The sequence below is a fragment of the Podarcis gaigeae genome, assembly GCF_964106915.1.
Source record: "Podarcis gaigeae genome assembly, chromosome: 8".
Classification (NCBI taxonomy): Eukaryota; Metazoa; Chordata; class Lepidosauria; order Squamata; family Lacertidae; genus Podarcis; species Podarcis gaigeae.
The window spans coordinates 68,950,835-68,963,117 of NC_139684.1; the positions used below are offsets into that span (position 1 = coordinate 68,950,835).

The 12,283-nt window shown below is 44.5% G+C and overlaps 1 protein-coding gene and 1 long non-coding RNA gene across 2 annotated transcripts in view; one reads left to right on the top strand and one right to left on the bottom strand.

The window, feature by feature from the left end:
• Positions 1–12,283, bottom strand: part of LOC310850008 — a 136,685-nt gene that overhangs the window by 42,011 nt on the left and 82,391 nt on the right. The gene's annotated exons all lie outside the window — the stretch shown is intronic.
• SERINC2 (serine incorporator 2) overlaps positions 148–12,283 on the top strand; it is a 31,381-nt gene continuing 19,245 nt past the window's right edge. The window contains exons 1-3 of the mRNA XM_083750874.1: positions 148–305; positions 10,371–10,532; positions 11,690–11,877. Coding sequence (XP_083607000.1) covers positions 267–305; positions 10,371–10,532; positions 11,690–11,877 — 389 coding nt within the window. The 5' untranslated portion in view covers positions 148–266. The remainder of the gene's footprint in view (positions 306–10,370; positions 10,533–11,689; positions 11,878–12,283) is intronic.

A 12,283-nucleotide genomic window follows, 5' to 3' on the forward strand; every position in this document is an offset into this window, starting at 1 on the left:
CGCCCGGCGTCTGGCACGTCCCAGGTGCGCTCGGCGGCGACTGCCAAGCCCCGCCCCGCCGACTCAAGAGGGAGGGAGGGAGGGGGCGCGGCTGCGGCCGGGCGTTCCCGAGCGTGGGCGGAAAGAGCCGAAGAGGTGGGCGAGAGCCGGAACGTGCCGAGGAACCCCGAGCGGCTTCGGCAGGTAGTGCGGGGAGGTCGAGCCGAGGAGGCAACTTTGTCGGGATCTGAGCGAGACGGAGTTGCGTTTCGGGGGCCAGCGGCGTTATGGGAGCGTGCCTCGGGGTCTGCTCTTTGCTGAGCTGCGTGAGTGCCTTTTGCAACTTTAAATATATAGATTTATAAGAAGAAAAAGAAGAACATTCTTAGAGGGGTGGGGTGGCGGAACTAATCGTTCTCTGGGCTCTTGGGTTGGGTCAGGCGTGCCCTCGCCTCTTATTTCTGCTTCGATGGCTGCTTTTAGTGGAATAAGGGCTGAGCCGCAGCCGGATTGGGGGTTGACAGCCCAGCTCTGCTTTTCTTCGGAGACACAAGTCCCATTTTGTTCAGCGTCTCAACTGGGCAAGCCTTTCTTTGTTCGCCTTTTTTTTTAAAAAAAAAAATCGCTCTCCCTTTTACGCATTGCCTGCACCTTCCGTCCCCACTCCCCAAATTGTGCATTTCATAGTATATATTTCTTGTCATTCTATTTATTATTCTGATGAGAATCATAAACTCTGCCGTTACAGACTGACTATCACGCTCCAGTCTTTACTTCCTCTTGGAAAGCGTTTGCTCAAAGGACCGGCAGGTCTTTTGAAATCCTGGGCATACTCCAGCAATGCAATCCTGTTCGTTTATTTCATAAAATTTGTGCACCGTTTGGTTGGGAAAAGAAAGAAAAGAAAACCCCCAAAGCGGTTTACGAACAAGTAAAACAAGGGAATCGAGGGAAAATGTACAGTTGCACTTAAAAGCCCACGAAAGTTAGAAGAGATTAAAATTGCCTCAACTTTCTAAGCATCTGCGCAAGCTGGTCTAAACTATAATGTTTTTAGCAGGCATCAGAAATAAACATATGCCTCTCTGAGAGTAAACTCTAGAATTCAGTGGGGCTTGCTCAAGAGCAAGCAATGAGAGGATCACAGCCACTCCTAAGCATGTTCCCTCGGACAGATGTCCTGTTGAATTCAGTGGGTCTTACTGCCGGGTAAATGGGGGTTAGGATTGCGGCCCGAAGTTTAATTTCGTCTAGTGACCCGAAGGCAGCAATGGCTACCAACCTAGATGGTGTTCAAAGAGGATTGGACAAATTTCTGGAGAAGGCTATTATTGATGGTTGCTAGCCACAATGTCTATGCTCTGCCTTCACAGTTGAAGGCAGTAATACTTCTGAATACTCAAACCACAGGAGGGGAGAGTGGTCTTGTTCTCAAATCCTGGTTGGAGGTTTCCCATAGGCATCTGGTTGAGAACAGGATGCTGGACTTGATGGGTCACTGGCAGGATCCAACCGTCTCCTTATGTTCCTCACCTTATAGCTGAAGAACCACACACAAGTTGTGGCTTGACTACTGCAAATAGTTGCACATCCGTAGTCCATACTACCAGTTTCCTGTCTTTCTTATTCTTGTGTTTGCTTAAAAAAAAAAAAAAAAGACAGACAGACACTTAAGTTGATTTTTATGTTATGGTTCTCTGTGTTATTGTGCATATAAATTTGTTCTTAGAATTTTTTCATGTAAGCTGCATTATGTATGGGGTGGCATGTTGTCAATGCTGTAAAATAAATGTGCAGAAAGAGAACCATCTGATCAGATGCAAAGGAAGTTGTTTGTTTCCTTTTTAAAAATTTTTTTTTAAAATAAATACATTTGAGAAAACAGACATACATACAAGTAAACAAACATACAATCAAACAAACAATGTTTCCTTTATCCATATGAGTGGTGTGGATTTCGAAGTAAAGTCTTCAAGCTTTAAGAGCTGAGATCCACCTTAAACCATTTTGGGATCTTTCTGCATCAGGTCCATCGAAAGCTGTCCCTCTGTGTGCTTTCTGGACTAGAACTCCCATTATCCTTGGCCATTGGGACATAGCAAGCACCTTACACCGAGTCAAACCATCTAGCTTGGTATTGGCTACACTGACTGGCAGAGACTGTCCAGGGTTTCAGGCAGAGGGATGTTCCAAAGTGTACTAAGAGATGCTGGGGAAATTGAACCTGGGACCTTCTGGAACCTGGGCAGCTTCTTTGCTCTAGAGATGTAGCCCTTCTCCTGTCTTGGGCTGATGGCAGATGGAGTCCACCAACATGTAGAAGGCTGTAGGTCCCCCACTTGCACTCTAAAGAGAGGAGGAGAATAATGACATGGATGATAATGAAAAATCTTTTTGCTCCCTTGTTGCAGTTAGGGGTTTAAATGCAAGTCTGGAAGATTGGTGCATGTGAAAGGTTTTGCATCTTGCACTCTCCAAGGTTGGATAGCTTCCTCCTCCAGGAACAACATTTATGTAATAATTGATCTCTGGTCATGCAGTTTGTGTGTGAGAGCATACCTGCCTGCAATGTTGCTGTTTTGTTTTGACCCACCCACGCCCAGGAAGGTAAAACCGGGGATGTTGCTGGGAGGGAGCAATAATGCATAATATAGCAATTAGACAGGGTTGCTTGTGTGTGTTTGCACATTTGGGCTGCAATTCTATACATTATTATAATTATTATTATCAATTACAATTGTTTACACTTCGTCGGAGGATCAAGGGTGGTTTACAATATAAAAACACAAAAATACATAACATAGTAACAACCAAGAGCAACAACGCCTCCCTACTTATGTGGAGTTAGGCCTAATTGAATTCAGTGCACCTACTTTTGAGTAGACATATACCGGATTGTGCTTTTAGCATCAGTATTTGAGAAGCATTTAACTCACAGGTCACTCAAAAAAAGTTGACGTTGTTCCCAAATTGAAGAATTTTTACTGTTGCCAGGAATCTGATCTTGTTAAAATCAGAACAGGTAGTTCTCAGTCTTTCTTCTCCATGGCCCACTTGGAAATTGCTGAGGGTCTTGGCAGACCACTTAATTCACTGAGTTAAATGCTGTATGATTTTTTTAAAAAAATGGATATTTATTGTTGCTTTTATTTCTTATGTGTTGTGTATTACAGTCTGATTGTAATACAATAAAGTGCAATACAAGAAATGAAAGCAGCAATAAAAATACAATGCAAAATTTATACGAGGGGTTGTGTGATGGATGTTGCAGTCTCCTGCCACAAATCCATACACTTGACATGGACCACCTGAATGAAGCTCATCAACTACTGGTGGTCCTTGGAACTACATGGATCAAATTTAATGGTAGTGACAGTAATTGCAGTATGAAACCTATTACATTTTTGTAGTTCTTTGGGTGCATGTATACATACAGTAGAGGCTGGTTTATGTGTCCTAGGTTGTAAGTTCTTAGGGAGTGGAGATTTTTCTATGTTGCCCATGCCACTCTGTTAGGCCCCATGTACACAATGGCTACTGCTGCTATTATCATTTAATTTTTCATTAACAAACAGCAACTTTTGTAGCTTCAGAAACAAGCTTGTGATTGATGCTGATTACATGTTGAGGAAGATTAGCCTGGTGGCCACAGAAAATTTTCTTTGAAGCCAACCAAGTTTGTTGCATGCTTAAATTTACCCATAATCTAAAATAAAAAATGTAGAAAATCCATCTCTTTAGCGGTACCCGTAATTTTTTTCCCCTCTTTTTTGGGGGAGTAATTTCCAAGCATCCTTTTGATAAAAAGTGTTCCCAAAGCAGGGAACGGCAATGAAAAACATGATGTGGTGGGCTGGATATAGATTAAGGATGTTGCAAGTGGGGAAGGGCAATAGTAGCTTACTGGTAGAGCATATGCTTTGCATGCAGAAGGTCCCAGGTTCAATCCCCAACATCTGCAGCTGGTTCTGGCCATAGCTGTCAACCGTCCCTTATTTGGCGGGAAAGTCCTTTATCCCAGTGCTGTCCCTTATTGATGATGTCCCTTAAATTTCCAGGGTTTCAAAGAAAGCAGCTCCTCTCCCTCCCTCCCTGCCGCCCAGGGAGGAGGGAGGCTCCAACTTTGTTGCTTGGGTGCGTTGCTCACCCAGTAAGGAGTCTAAGAACGACTGGGGGGGGGGGGAGCTTGCATGCCTTGTGCCGATCAAATTGGCTGCATTGCCTGGGGACTCGCCTTTGCTCAGCGCTTCCCAGCGGAGAGGTGACGGTGGTTTTCCTTGCTGCATCCCCTTTGCCGGGTTGCTGTGCTGTGGGAACCACTGCTTAAGGCTTTGTTTGGCTGCTGGCTGGGCTTTCTGCCTTTGGCTCGGAGGGGCTCAGAAGTTGAACTTACTTGTGCTCGCAAAATCCCTTATTTTGGCTGCTGATCCCTTATTTTCGAGGCTGCTGGTCCCTTATTTTCAAATCTGTAAGTTGACAGCTATGGTTCTGGCAGAAAAAAAACTGTCGGAAATCCTGGAGATCTACTGCCAGTTGCTGCACGCTAGTGGTCTTCAGCTCATCTAGACCTAAGACCCACCTCAAACTCCCAACCAGGAACTTGGAGCCCACTTCCATATCTTCACTTTTGATTTATTGCGTGACGGCATTTCACCACCTATCACATGCCGGCATACTATTCCCACTCCCCCAATACAAGTGAACCAATGTTTCCTGTATTGTTGGTCAGACTTTTGAGCCCTTTTAGTAGCTGCGTCCTCTTTTGATTCTCGGTGGGTTTTTTGCTTCTTCTCTCCAACGAAGCTTGTGGTTGCTGTTGAGGAAGAGGGGAAGTCAGCATTACCACTGGTGCTTGTGTTTTGATAGCACGGAAGCTTTTACGTCGCAAGGCGGAGCCATTTGCCTTGGGAGGCAGGTCCAACACCCATCCTGACCCTACCATGGTGCTGCTGCTAGCCCTGTGGCGGCTTTGCCCATGCTACTTCTGCTGCTGCCACAGCACCCTTGTCCTCACCACTGCACCCTCGCCGTTATTCCAGGGTGGCAACATAGCTGCAGCCACAGGTGAGGGTGTAGCCTCAGGGGTGGGGCTGGTGCAGTATGGGCATGACTGCATGGGGGGAGCCCCCAGATCTGCTCTGGGGTGGTGGGGAGTGTTGCCTGCAGTGGCAAAACAACTGGGACTGCCTCATCTAACCCTTTCCACAACTTTCACAGCCTCTGTTCTTTCTGTGTCACCAGCAACTGCCTCCCCCCCCCTCTACCTTCTTTCGCTTTTTGTCCTCCATCACCTGTCTTGCCTTTGATTTTTCTCCTCTCGCCTTTCACCTTCTGTCTGCTCTACACTCTCTCTGCTGCCACTTTTTCACCTTTTCCCACAATCCTTTCTGCCACCAGCTACCGGTATGTTGCCTCTTTCTCTCTTCTCATGCCTTTTCCCACCTTCTCCTTACCGCCTCAAACATTTCAACCCTTTCTTTCTTCTCACCTGCTGGTGTTGCCTTTCTGCCTCCCTCTCACATTCCCCTTTGGTCTGCTCACTTTCTTTCACCTTGTATCGCCTTCGCTGCCACTTCGGTTCACCTCCCTGTGCTTTTGCCCCCTCATTGTCTGAAATCAAAATCAACAGGCTTTCTGGGAAAGATTAAAGTCCCTCAGAACCTAACACAGGCAGCAGCTGTTCTTCATTTCCTCTTGGTCACAAGTTTGAAGAAACTTCTCAGATTCTTCCACACTGTAGTAATATATAGTCATAGTTCCAATATGAAGAAAAAAGTTTTGTCTGATTAGTTTGCAAACTTTTGCCATTTTACAATTTTTTTAAAAAAAACAGCTAAACAATGGATCTAACAGCTCCCCAGCCAGCAGATCTTCAGAACAGGGTTAAAAAGTTTTCTGCTAACAATTTTGGGTAGCAGAGTATGCCTCATTTCTTGATGCCCGCTAGGACATACACATGCCTGTCCTTGTACAAAATTAATATTGTCCTGTCCTTGTACAAAATTAATCTTGGCTGATAAGGGAATTGATTGATTCGGTGAAAAACTTAAATAGGACCAGTTTATGCAGAAGAATAGCAACGAACCAGTGTTATTCAGCAGCCAAATTGGAAACAAGCAAACAAAGAAACAGATAAAACCAGAGGAAACTTGTAAAAAAATGGTTAGTTTAAATAGGCCAAAATATTGAACCCAATGAAACGTGGTGTGTAACTAATTGTTGTCAGCCCCCCCCCCCCAATATGGCCTTCCTATCTCAAGTGGCTATCAATCAGATATTTGGCCAGTTCAGATTATATGTGTGAATGCAGCAACTTCTAAGTAAAATGTTTGAGGCTGCATTCTATAGCTACTCAGGAGAAGGCCTATTAGAATCTTTACTTGTAGGAGTAGCAGAAACTGCCTTTATAGCAAGCCAGGCCATCATTCCATCCAGCTTGATTAGGTTGCCCAGCATGTTGCTCTCCAGATGTTGTTGAACTCCAGCTCTCATCATCCCTGACTGCTGAGCATCCTAGCTGGGGCTGATCGTCATTGGAGTCCAACAGCATTTGGAGGGCACCAGGTTGGGGACAGCTGGTGTAGCCTGATAGGTTGCAGTTCTTCAAGGGTCCCTCCCGGGGTCCCTCCCTACCCTGCCCTGGAGATGCCTGGAACTGAACCCAGAGCCTTTTCATAGACAGAGTTCCTGGTGGAATTCACTTTCCGGTAAGGAGGCACATATTGGTACTACTTTCAAGTCTATGTGTGTATGGTGTAATAGATGTAGGTGAAATGAATAAACGTTAGGATTTTGATTAATTGGGACATGGATTAAAGCGCAGAACTGTGCCAGACAGGGAATTCAGGAAATTTCTAGGCTGGCTTATGCAAACCAGTATGGCCAAGCTAGGACCATTAAGGGAACATTGATGGGCTGTATAGGAGAGGAATCCTTTGGGGGCGGGTGAGATATTACCAAGGTGATGGGGTATATGCTTGAGGGGACAGGAAAAGGGAGTTTGGAAGCAGGATTTTCTGGGAGACAGGAGGAGGAAGTGAGGGTGAGTTCCATCTTTGGAGTGGACTGGCTGCAGGCGGCTTATGCTGCTGCCTCTTGACTATGGCATAAGATCTGGACCCCCTCCATGAAGGTGTAAATAGGTGAATAAACCATATTTCTTAAAGCACAGCAGTCTCTGCCATGTCTTCCATTCTCCAAACAGACACAGACCCTGTGTGTGTGCCTGTGACCCCATGCCCTCTTGCCACTGCTTGGCAGAGAGAGAAGCAGGCACTGGGTTTTTGTAACAGTATTATATTTGAGGACAGCTGTGAAGCCTTACCTGCGTGTACCTACTCAGAAGGGCCTCTGGGTGCTGTGGGGCTTTCTCTTTAGTAATTGTGTACCTGCACAGCATCGTGAACTTAGTCATGCAATGCATGACAGAATAGCTTGAAAATGTGGAGCAACCTGTGAAGTTTCTGTAATGAGCAACTGTGCTGAGACACTGAAACTTCTGAACAAAGGAGGGTGTGTCCCTTGTATATTTTCCCCATAGGCCCCCTATATTTCTGCACTATTAAATATCCATTTGCAAGAATGCACCACCAGAGAAAATAGAAAATAGTGATGTGTGTGTGTGTTTTTGAGGAAGCACCCGACCCAGGAAAATGTGGGTGGATGGACTCTGACAAATGGTCTAACTTTCATGATGTTGGATTGTGATGTGTCATTTGGGGTTGGGTAATAGTTAATAGAACCGGGGCAATGTTTTGCAAAGACTGCTTTGCAGTTGAAAGCTGCCTTCCACCTATGACAACATCGTGAACTTCAAATCCTCGTTATTATTAAATTCTAATATTTCTTTATTAAAAAGCATTGATACCCCCATTTTTCTGCAGTGTGGCCCGGATCTGGCCCAATTACCTTCTCAATCTAGCCTGCGGACGGTCCAGGAATCAGCGTATTTTTACATGAGAAAAATGTGTCCTTTTATTTAAAATGCATCTCTGGGTTATTTGTGGGGCATAGGAATTTGTTCATATTCTTTTCCCCAAAATATAGTCCGGCCCCCCACAAGGTCTGAGGGACAGTGGACCGGCCCTCTGCTGAAAAAGTTTGCTGACCCCTGCTTTAAGCAATAATATTCAGAGCAGTTTTGATAATGGCAGTAGCACAGTCAAAAGCAGGGATTTCCAAACATTTCATGTCGTTGACACACTTTTTAGGCATGCATCATTTCGCGACACAGTAATTCAGTTTTGCTTGTAAACTAGAGGTTAAACTAACCCCTTTCCAGCCCTGGGAGGAGTGCAGGGAATGTTGGTGCGACACACCTACGCACTGCAGCAAATACACTAACATGTTGCGATACACATTTTGGAAAGCTCTGGTCAAAAGACACCCATACAGAAGAAGGGGGACACAAAAAGAACCATTAGAAACCATTTGATTGGTTCTGAATGTTTCCAGAAGAAAAATCCCAAAAATTGGGATCATTTTATGGGTTGCTAATAAATGAGTGCTAATAATTCAGAGTAACTGATTTTGTAGTCTACGTTTTAATCTTAATATTGGAAAACACATTTTGTAAAATTGGAAGATGCATTGTCTGGTGGTGTTGGCAGTAAATGATGTATTGTGTATGCACGTTTAAGTTTTCCAGAAATAATAGGGAAGGGCTACTTTTCCTAGCACTGCTTTCATGTTTAGAAGGAAATTTAGCTGTCTTGATCACTCAGTGTGGAAAACTACTGGAGTTTTGCATGGCTTATCTTTTGGAAGTTACTATTTAACTTGGTATATTTATGGAGCAATCAAAGTGGCATATAAGCCAGAAGGGGAAATCTGGCACTGCTATGCCATATTCTCCTTAATACACCATATTTGATGCTTGTGCAGCCTTGTTGGGGAAGGGGGAAAATGCACATCTGGATGCTTTACACATGTGTGTGATTATTACAACCTTTGGGGTTTTCTGCTTGTGCATTAAGCAGAAAACCCCAAAGATTGTAATAATCACACACATGTGTACAGCATCCAGATGTAAAAATACATGCCTACAGCATCCCTGGAGTTGACACCTGATTTTGCCAGTGCCCATCAATCAACAGTGCTGGTTGGGGCTGATGGGAGTTGTAGTGTAAAACATCAGGAGGGGCACCAGGTGGATGAAAGCTGCTATACAGAATGTCTTAGATAAGGGGCTGAGATTCATGCAGGAAAATATATTATAAGCCGTTATTTATTTCCACACTAACTAACTAACTAACTAACTAACTAACTAACTAAACTCCAAACACCATGAATGTAAGAGCACTATTAGGAAATCTATGAATACAGCTTCTCATAAAAGAATGAGAGAACAGATTGTAGCCTCAACAGTCTTAATAATATTTACATCAGGGGTGGCCAACCTGATACCCTCCAGTCCTGTGTCAGAGGCTGCAAATGCTACTAACTATCAGGGTGGGGTTTTGGAAGAGGAACCAATGATCCACCATCTTGTTTCCCCCTCACTGTGGTTGTTATGGCACCCCAGATTCCCTGGGTTCTGTGCCATGTGGGGAAGGGAGTTCCTGGCTGCACTGGATGTCCCCTTCTGTTCGCCCAGTCTTGCCTTTAGATCACCACCAGGTGATTTTATTTTTCTACAAGGCAACCTTCCACCTATCGGCCCAAAACTCCCTTTGCATCACTTCGAGAATGGCTCAAAGTAGCGTAGGACTTGGCATTTTAGACGTGGACTAAGGGAGACCATAAAGTTTTTTTAATGAAACAACATTAAAGGTTGACTTAAAAGGGGGAAAATGTAGTTCATATGGGGGGGGGGGGAATAGAATATTTTGGTCTAGGAACAGTGACAGGCACACAATAAATGTCCCAAAAGAGTAAAAGGACAAAGAAAGGAAAGCTAAAAAGTGACCTGCTTTCCCCTCTCAAGTCACAAACGTTTCCATTGTATCCTGAGATACAATCTTGCTCTGAAACCTGAAGCTGACTGACCAGTAATCTGAAGTTACTCACTAGATATAACCTCTTTCTCAACAACAGCCATGGTCTATGTGCTTCCTGTCTCAATGTTTCTGGCACCCTCCAGTTCGTGTGTGTGTGTGTGTGTGTGTGTGTGTGTGTGTGTGTGACTGAGAGAGAGAGAGAGAGAGAGAGAGAGAGAGAAAGAGAGAAAGAGAGAAAGAAAGAAAGAAAGAAAGAAAGAGAATCAGTGTGGGGAAGTCTCAACTCAGCCATGAACCTACCTCACAGGGTTGTTGTGAGGATAAAAATGGGGAAGAAGAGAACCATGTACGCCACCTTGAGCTCCTTGGAGGAAAAGGTGGGGTATAAATGTAATAATAAACAATAAATCTTTGCCTTGTTGCAGATATTCATTGCTGTTCTTTCACTGCCAGGTGTCATGTCTTTGTGGTTCTGCTCCTTGCCTCTTGTGTGGCTGTTGCCCCTCAACAAAGAACTCCACCATCACACGCCTGAGCTTCACCTTGTTCCTGTTCCTGGGAACGTTGGTGTCTATTATCATGATCATCCCCGGAGTAGAAGCAGAACTCTACAAGGTAAGCAATCGTGTTTCATCGGGGTGGCTAACTTGTGGCCCCTCCAGATGTTGCTAAACTACAACAATCATCATACATCATTTTATTTGTATGCTGCCTTTCCACAGTTAAAACCACGCTCAAGGCTTTGGTAGCTGGAGTCAGTCAGGCTCCTTTCTTCCCAGGCCAGGTGGGAAAAGTTCAGCAAAGCAGGGAGCAGGTATTACAGGACTCACAGCCAAGATGGTCTGTTAAGGCCAGGATCTTTGCACTCGTTCTTTTATAAGAAGCTGTTGTTGTTATTTAGTCGTTTAGTTGTGTCCGACTCTTTGTGACCCCAGGAACCAGAGCACGCCAGGCACTCCTGTCTTCCACTGCCTTCCGCAGTTTGGTCAAACTGATGCTGGTAGCTTCGAGAACGCTGTCCAACCATCTCGTCCTCTGTCATCCCCTTCTCCTTGTGCCCTCCATCTTTCCCAGCATCAGGGTCTTTTCCAGGGTATAAGAAGCTATATTATTATTACTGTTATTAAAATTTGTATACTGCTCTTCATCCAAAGGTCACAGGGCAGTTTACAACAACAAAATACAGCATGAGAACACAAAATACACAACAACAACAACAACAACAACAACAACAACAAAAAAACAATGAAAAGAATACATCAGACAAAGCCAGGGCTCTAGACATTTTTGGTTGCCTGAGGCAAAGGACAAAAATGGCACCCTCCCTTTCCACACATGGAATCAGACTGAGCTGGCAATGGGAGACAGCAGGGTAGCTTAGGGGATGCAGAGGGAATTGGGGGGGGGACTGCTGCCTCACTCCCAAGAATCTGCTGCTCTCACTCTGCCTAGTAGTAGTAGGGCCAGCCTTGGCACCAGTTCAGAAAATGGTTGGCATGATGGGAATTGTAGTCTGGCAACTTCTAGAGGGCCACAGGTTCTCTGTGCCTGATTTAGAAGTACTGTACCAAGACTGACATTAAGTGGTTTAGTTTCCTTCTGATAAATGGGTGTTCTGGAAATGTAGAGTATTTTGGAAAAATAAATAATTTTATTTCCAAATATGCAAGCAGAGCATAAGTGGAGGCAAACAGGCATTCCTGCTGCAAGGCAGCACTTCTGCTAGGCATGTACCAAGATTAAACTTATTATTTATGTTTACCTTTTACCAGATTCCTGGGTTCTGTGATGAAGGCAATACAGTTTTAGGTGTCCACGGCAAAGTCGCTTGCAAGTCCTTCCTGGGTCACAAATCGGTATACCGCATGTGCTTTGCCACAGCTGCCTTCTTCTTCCTGTTTGCCTTGATAATGATCTGCGTGAGGAGCAGCAAGGACCCGAGAGCCTCAATACAGAATGGGTGAGGAACATATTTGCATCTGTGGTGGGGATGTCCCAAAGCCAAAGCGTTCTGAGATACAGTCTTTTGAGAAATCTGATCTATCATAAAGTGTTGTATTTTACCCTCACCACAACCAGCACTCCTTAATCTTCTTATGGAAGTTGATATTCTATAGTAGGGAGCTAATTGGACACTATTGGCTATTTCATGACTCATGATTGCAAGGTTTTGGAGGGATATGGTACAGAATTACTGGTACAGAAAGGAATGGGATATTGTCGTGTTGGAAAAGTTAATGTTGAAATTAACAGTACTTGGACGTAATATTATTATTCTAAATGGAGCAGTGAAATGTATTTTGCCAGTCCCCTTTGAGAACTCTAGTCAAAAAGCTAGATAAAAAGGTAAAGGGACCACTGACTGT